Genomic DNA, 7,553 nt, shown 5'->3' with positions numbered 1-7,553 from the left:
AGTCACACACAAAGCACAACGGGGGGGGGGGCAGTGACAGATACGGACAATTCATTCCAGCATTGAGGTGTTAGGACACTTCAGTCCCTTGGTGAGTAAGAGCCAGGCTTCCACAAGTAAAAGGAGGAAGCTTATACAGCTTGTTATCATAGCTACTGTCCAGCAAATACCATCCAGATGTAAGAAGTTCCTTTCAGTCAGTGTAAAAGATCAGTATCAATTCTGGGATGTAGCATCTTGAAAAGATCCATACTTCTGTTTTTAGCCTCTAGGACAACAGCCAGCTGTCAAGGCCTACATTATTGCTCTGCAAGCTCCATCAGCAGTTGCTTCAGGGTTGCTGCTATCACTAGCAGCCCCTTATTGATGCTTGTGACTACAAGTGAGCATAGACACCAAGAAATTGTTCAGTGTTAAAGCCTGTAATTTATATCCTGACCTGTAGCAGATTTCTCAAAAACAGTGTAAGGAAAGTAGACCTGGCAAGATTTTTGGTAATGCAAAGCATGTCAAGTTGTACTGTAAAAAGAGTAGAGAACGATGCTTCAGATTTCCATTCCCTTTATTGCCAACAGATTGATATTTTAAATGCCAAGGTCCAAAAAAAATGTTGGTAATAAATACTTCACTTTAGGCTGTAATAAATAAAAAAATTATTAACAAGGAATGCACTTTGCCAGCCCCAAGTGTGGGTATTTTTTAAAAATAACAGAAAAAGTATGGCCATAGTTCACAGTTAAGCAGCCAGAAGCCGCTTATTACAGCTATTCCACAACAACGGAGCTCTCCCTTCCCTCCCTTTCCAGATGTGTATTCACAGCTTAACTCCATCAGAAATGCTTTCTTACAGAGGAAGCAGTCATACTCTGCTCAGAGTTCAAGTCAGAAATATCTTTAACACACAAACACGAAGCAAGGAAAGCTATGGTCCAAATATCCCCTTGTAAAACTCTTTTAGTCCAACAGTAGGTTTAGGCTTCTAATAGATGTGTGCCCAGCACACTAGGACAGTCAAGTTTTCGTACCACAACACATCCATCATCACCATATGCTCCACCATCTCCACTGTAGATTTCACAGTGAACAAGAGGGTCTGTTTGGTTTAACAGTCAGTCCCTTCAGTTACATCGCTGCAGCAGCATGTTCAGAGCATATTCTATTCTGTGTTTTAGTTCCAGTGAGCATCCAGAAACCAGCAGAGTTGTCAGATGAAACGTTGTGGATATCCTCTCTTCATTGATGTAGGTAAGAAGATACTCCTCACTCTGATTGCAAATGATGATTTTTGTGTGATCATGATAGAAGTTCACCTGTAAAAGAGAAGCAAGTTCCTGCTTGTATACTTTCTCCTCTAACATTTCTGGCATTTATCTAGGTTTCTTGCAATAAAGTATTTCAGAAACGTTTTCTCCAGGGATGCTACCAAACTTACTTGAAACGTGCCATCATTGAAGAGCATCATTAATGCTTTATCGGATTTAAGCCATTGTAAGAGGTAAAGCCTGGGCCTGCGTACATCTGTTAGGCTGGGCAAGTCTCCTCCCTGAAAAAGGGAGCAGACATTATGCTAAACACTCAGTTCACTTTTAGTGTATTTTTACAGCTCAAGGCCCAGAATATGCTGAACTTACATCCATGAGGTTCTCTTCCATGTAATGAGAGAAATACTTCAGTACAGTTACTTGGCTAATGAATTGTTGAGGAGCCTCTGTGGCTGTGAAGACAGAGCACTGCCCTAGCTCAGCATAGTAGTGAACTGTCCTGTAAAAGGAGAAAGAAAGTAAGGAGATTAGAGGTGAAAAAAAGCATTTCATGTGTAAACCACCTTAGTGAGTTGTTGGTTTTGTTATTGTACTTACTTTTTGTCTGGCAGAAGACTCATATGTGCCCCATTGTTGAAAAGGACACCAACTGTGTGATCTGACAGCTGGTAGCCAAAGCCATACTTGTTAGAGTAGTCCACCCATTTTGTAACCCACTGGAAGGATGCTGTCAGCTGTTCTTTGGGAATGCTGTCTGCTTCTGGCATGTTCTCCAGACATCGTCTCAACACCCTTGCAACTGTATCAGCAACACTTCCCATGGTACTGTCTTCCAGGCCTTAAAGAGAAGGATTATCAGACTGACAGAAGTGCACAGAGAACCAGCCTTCATTCTAAACTTTTCAGTTATCTAGACTGTAATTTTAACAAGTTTAGCCTTTATGGCTTTCCAGTTTTAATTCTTCCAAAGTATTGGCTGTAAAATTTAGAGCATCAAAAATAGGGGGTGGGGGGGAAAGCAGCTGTTTGTTTCAAGTTTTTAAGACCGAGAGAGACATGAAGAAAGTAAAGGTGGGATTTAGAATTAGAGATTACATTTTGCTGCACTTACATTCACTGCTACTGCTGCAGCTTCCCAAAGTTCCTCTGACTATCATCCGAATAGAGTCTCCAGTCTGCCTAGTTTCTGGCAACACTCCAGGCTTCACTACAGTTGTGATAAGAGGCTGAATCTCCTGGAAGAGATGCCAGACATGTAAACATCAAACATAACACAAGCCAAGGCCTATATACAGGTTTTGCATGGCTCTCCTGTTTCTCAAGTGATAAATTCTAGGGAAACCGGTATTAGTGTTTCCAGCAAGTATAAAGAGTTGCTGTTAGACTAAGCTTAAAGAAGCAAGCCAGGTCTTTCCATTCTTTAGATCTCCAATTTGCATCTTACACACTACTAATCAGTTCTGTGTTCTCCTGCCCTAGAACAGCTGTGTGCAGCTCTAAACACCAAATAGTAGGAATGAGATCTCAGCAATTTATTCTTTAAGAAGTCCTAGTTAATCACAAACTGAAGTCCTGTATTTGGAATATTGGGAAAGAGCACCTGGCAGACAAGTTACCACACAGATGACAATGGAGTCTAGGCAGATACTATATAATTACACTCAAAAGCCAAAATTGATAGTCTCCCTACAAAGGCTACTATACCTTGGTGAAGCTTGGTTAAGCCCTCTTAAAGCAACTCTGCGAATCATTTAAGCTTGATTATGCTGTGTACAGCCCCAGCTCTGATATCCAAGTCAAATATAATTTAATTACAGCTACTCCACCCAACTGTTATTGTATTTGAATTGAACTGCACTTGCATTTACCTCTTCTGTTCTGTGTTTGTGGGGCTGCTGGGTTATTGATGTCTTCTTCAAATCATGCCGGAGCTTGTAGATTTCTTCATCTTCTTTAGCTAATCTGTCTGTAATACAGGAAAAAATACTTAGTTGCATATGAAAGTGCTGTTCCATTACAGAAAGCCTAAGCAGCTGGCTGCAGAATGTGCACTGTCTCCCTCCAGTAGTTCCTTCTGAACCTGCCAGTCTCCCAGAACAGCAGTGCCATTATACACAGATCATGAAGAGACTAAATTTTAATAGACATTACAGAACAACAGATGGCCAGTATAGATTGTTAGTATGCCATAAGAAGCACGCACTTACGTAAGTTGGTGTAGGTTGTAGGCTACTGTCTATAGTTACTGATAGAGAGGTCAAAACTAACCCAGGGAAGCTCCGAGACAGAAATACAAGTACTCGATTGCTATCTCACAGTTATATATTACTAGCATGACAGTGATGGCATGGAGATAAGTTTCAAGTGTAGCTACAAATCCACTTACTGTGTGTGTCAAAGTATCTGGCTTTATCCTTTTTACCACCAAAGAGAGCAGCAGCGGCTTTTTTGAAGAAGTTTTTAGCAGGACTTGATAAATGGAAATCAGGAACAGTGTGACAACAGCTAGCAGACAGCCTATCAGGTGTAAAGCCCTGTGGAAGTGCGATACAAAAAATAATTTTTAGACCAGAGTGCATTTTTAGGGGGAATATTTTTTTCAGCCAGAAAACAGTACAAACCTGTAAGAAAAATTCGTGTTGAATTATTTCATCTAAACTGGGCCGATCTTCAGGATTTTTTGACAACATGCTAGCTATTAAGTGTTTCGCAGGTGCCAAGAGAGATGAAGGCAGGCTGTATCTTGCCTCCCTTATACATCTGTATGTTTCTTTAAGATTTGTGGTCTCAAACGGGGGTCTTCCCAATAGCATTGTATACCTGTTTAAAAGGCAAAGGAAAAGAATTGTTTTTTTGGTTTGGTTTTTTTTTTTTTTTGTTGTTGGTTGGTTTGGGGCAGGGGGAGGAGGTGGGGTAGGGGTGTTGTTTTTCAGTTTGTTTTTTGTTTTGGGGGTGTGTGCGGGGGGGTTTGTTGGGTTTTGGGTTGGTTTTGTTTTGGGGTTTTTTTGTTGTTTGGTTTGTTGTTTTTTTTTGTTTTGTTTTTTTTTTTTTTTACACACACCCACAATGCTTGCCTACAACTATTGAAAAGGCATTGTTTGTCTCCCAACAAAAAGGTGAGTTTCTGCACTTGGGCTACACATGTATAAAAGGCTCCAAACTGATGTAGTACTGCATCCCCTTTGAACTCTTAAAAGCTTAAGCCAGTGACAGAAATATTTCATTTCAAAGGCAGTGAAGTACTTACATTACACAGCCTAAGGCCCAGATGTCAGATTCACAGCCGTGTCCTTGTTTGTTGAGGACTTCTGGAGAGAGGTAATTTGGTGTGCCACATATTGTTCTGCAAATCAAAGAGGCCACAGAGCCTGTCAGTATTTTAGATAGAAAGAGCAGAGAAACTATTTTTCATAGCGCAGGTTTTCTTCTCAAGTTTGGACAAGAACTTAAGACTCCTAAAGAGGAGCTGGATGAATGTTAATAGTAGATGTGTTTCATGGTGTCTTCATGATACAGGAATAGCAGACTTGTATCTGTGCTAGTAGTCAGTCAAATGCCTCTGGCATTTGCTGTTATGCTTTTCTCTGAGCATTTAAATAAGTCAAAGCTCAGCAGCCCATTTTCTAGAAGGGGAAAGCTTGATCCTAGAAGCAATTAGCTTTTCTGTGGAACAGGATTTCTCATTTCTAGATGAATTTGATTTCATTTACTACCAGACTTTACATTTCTTGATGCTCCTACCTCCTCCTGTGCTCCAGGGGTTCCAGCCTAGCTGCCAAGCCAAAGTCACCCAGTTTTAGTTCCATGTTCTCATTAATGAAGAAGTTACCTAGCAGACAGAGAAATTCTAGTTAGTCCTTTTCTTGCAAGGTTGGAACGCATTTGCCACAGGTGCTGAGTCATACTTTGTTCAAAGCCAGAAGCTAGCCAAGATTTTTTTTTTTTTTAAGTAGGAATGCTTAATGTCATCCCTTAAGCACTCCCAAGTTTCCACTGAAAAGTAAGTCAGGCTGAGCTAATTTTGTTAAGCTATCACCATACAAACGGAAAGTGGTACAATGGTGACAGGGCTGGAAGAGTGTTTTGAAATTGGTGAGGTGCAGAACTTACCTAGTTTAAGATCCCGGTGCAAGATTTCCTGTTCATGAAGATACTTTAGCCCTGACACAATTTGCCTGAGGTAGTACCGTACTTCTGGTTCTGTCAATACCTTCCTTGCTTTTAAGATGTGAGCCATTGACTGCAGAGGAAAAACAAAGGCAGAAAAATGTTACTGATTATTCACACACAAGATTCATCTTAAGCAAAAGTAAATAAATGTATGGAGAAACAACAACTAAAGAGGCCACAAAAAATACCTTTTACACATCACACATTTAAATTAGGTGCAGATTCCAGGTAAGTAAATACTGGATTTCTCCCAGCTGATGCTCACCCTTCTACTGCAGTACTCCAGAAGAATATAAATATTCTCTCTGTCTTCAAAGTAGTGGTAAAACTGCACAACGTGTCTATGATTAAGCATTCTGTGCAGCTCAATCTCTTTATCAATCTGAAGAGACAAGTGGGGGGAGGGGGAAGCATTATTAGCCTTGCGTCCACATGGTTAAGAAGGCAGCTCTATCAGAACCATTTCAGGCAAAGGGCCGGGCAATCCAGCACACAAAGGGAGTTTGACGAGAGAAAAATAGAGTCATTCACCGACACACACCTTTTCCCTTTGATGAGGTTTCGCTACTCTGCTGTGAGGAATGATTTTCGCAGCATAAACTTTATTTGTTGTCAAATCTGTCATCTCATAACACTTGGCGAATCCACCCTAGAGAGACACACGAGAAAAAAGCAATTATAGCAGGTATGAAAGAAGTCCCACACTTAGTCATTCACCAGCTCAGGCATTAGTCAAGGAGCGCGACTTCCTTCGCACAGGACAATGCGGGGACAGCTCTGCGGCTCGTCGCCTCTCTGAGGGGTCGCGCTACAGCTGCCCCCCGCCCCGCATGCAACACCGAAGCCATTTCTGCAGGCTGGCCCGAGCCGATGGCACGGCCCCGCTCGCGTTCCGCGGCGGAGACGAATCGGGGACAGGAGCGGTGCCCGGACCCACCGCGCCGGCAGCGGGGCAGCCCCCGGCCGGCAGCGCGGGGCGCTCCAGGGTCCCGCCGAGCACAGCGGCCGCTCCGCACCGCGCTCCACCGAGGAGAGAGGCCGGCCCGGCCGCCGCCCGGGAGGGCACGGGGCCCGCCGCAGTCGTTACCTTTCCGAGCACCTTGCCGCGGCAGTAGCGCTTCCCCGTCGTGGGGTCGGTTATAATCCGGGAGACCTCGGCGGCGGGGTGGGCGTGCTGGTGCGGCGGGGGCTCCTCCGCCTTCTTCCTCCGCGACTCGCCGCCGGCCCCTCTGCCCAGCGCCGCCTCGCAGCACTTGGCGCCGCCGCCGCCCGGCGGGGAGGCGATCGTCCGCAGTAGCTCCATCCCCGCGCCCCGCCGGCTGCACTCGCCCACCTCCGCCACCCCTAACCGCCCGCTGCCGACGGCGGCGCCCCGGCCCGCCCCTTATATAAGGGCGCAGGCTCCGCCCCGGCGCTGAGGGACGGCCCGGCCCCGCCCCGCCCCGCCCCGCCCCGCCCCGCCCCGCCGGCCGGCCGAGGGGAGCTGGGCCGGTGCAGGCCGTCGCGTCCTGCCCTGCGCGGCCGTGCGGGAGCGGCGGGGCGGGAGCAGCATCCCGGAGCGGGGGTAACCCCCGCTGGAGGCCTCGAGGGGCCGGGCTGGGTGGCTTTCAGGTCGGCCTGTAACGCGCTGCAGCTGCGGCGGCCGCTCTGCCCACCGCCGCCCCCCTGGGTGGGCACCCGGCGAGGGGGGCCTCATACCGCCGTGAGCCCTCCGGTTTGGGCCGTGGCTGCTCGCGGGGCGGCGGCGGTTCCCGGTAGACGATCGGTGCTGTGGCCTGTGTGTCCGTCGCAGCACATGAGGAAAGGAAGGAGTTTTCCCCACACACACTTAAAGCAGCCCCACCGCAGCGGGGAGCCAGGGCCTGTGCTTTACCTCGGCGCAGAGCTGGGGCCCGTGGCCTGGCTTAGAGGGTGCCAGTCCCTGGGGTGCAGGCCCCAGTGCAAAGGAGCTACCCTGGAGCTACCCTGTCCTTGCTTTTGCATGGAGAACCCATGACACCCCCCAGAGCTGCCTGAAAACAGCCAGCTCTGAGAACTTTCACACAAGCAGAAACATTGAGAATGCACATACATTAATTTTGATGGCCCCTGAAGGCAATTGTACTTCAGGACCTCTGGTCT

At 46.5% G+C, this 7,553-nt stretch overlaps 1 protein-coding gene across 1 annotated transcript; it reads right to left on the bottom strand.

Annotated features, from left to right (window-relative positions):
- Positions 1-544: 544 nt before the first annotated feature.
- Positions 545-6,789, bottom strand: PLK2 (polo like kinase 2). The gene is made up of 14 exons (XM_055791277.1): positions 6,520-6,789; positions 5,974-6,081; positions 5,698-5,814; positions 5,373-5,502; positions 5,004-5,091; positions 4,510-4,605; positions 3,884-4,082; positions 3,649-3,796; positions 3,131-3,228; positions 2,374-2,497; positions 1,860-2,100; positions 1,632-1,761; positions 1,433-1,543; positions 545-1,310 (listed from the first exon to the last, which is right to left on the bottom strand). The coding sequence occupies exons 1-14, from the start codon at positions 6,733-6,735 to the stop codon at positions 1,119-1,121; spliced, it is 1,998 nt and encodes a 665-aa protein (XP_055647252.1). The 5' UTR covers positions 6,736-6,789; the 3' UTR covers positions 545-1,118.
- Positions 6,790-7,553: the final 764 nt, after the last annotated feature.

The sequence above is a fragment of the Falco peregrinus genome, chromosome Z, assembly GCF_023634155.1.
Source record: "Falco peregrinus isolate bFalPer1 chromosome Z, bFalPer1.pri, whole genome shotgun sequence".
Taxonomy (NCBI): Eukaryota; Metazoa; Chordata; class Aves; order Falconiformes; family Falconidae; genus Falco; species Falco peregrinus.
Note: the sequence above shows the minus strand (reverse complement) of the source record. Positions and strands in the feature narration are given on the sequence as shown.

Bases quoted from the DNA above. Each gene is read 5' to 3' on its own strand.
- PLK2 (XM_055791277.1), bottom strand. From the start codon at position 6,735: ATGGAGCTACTGCGGACGATCGCCTCCCCGCCGGGCGGCGGCGGCGCC. The intron at 3,229-3,648 runs GTAAGTGGATTT...CCTGTATTACAG, and splicing joins CAGATACTTTGACACACACA to ACAGATTAGCTAAAGAAGAT. The intron at 1,762-1,859 runs GTAAGTACAATA...CTCCTTTTACAG, and splicing joins AGTCTTCTGCCAGACAAAAA to GACAGTTCACTACTATGCTG.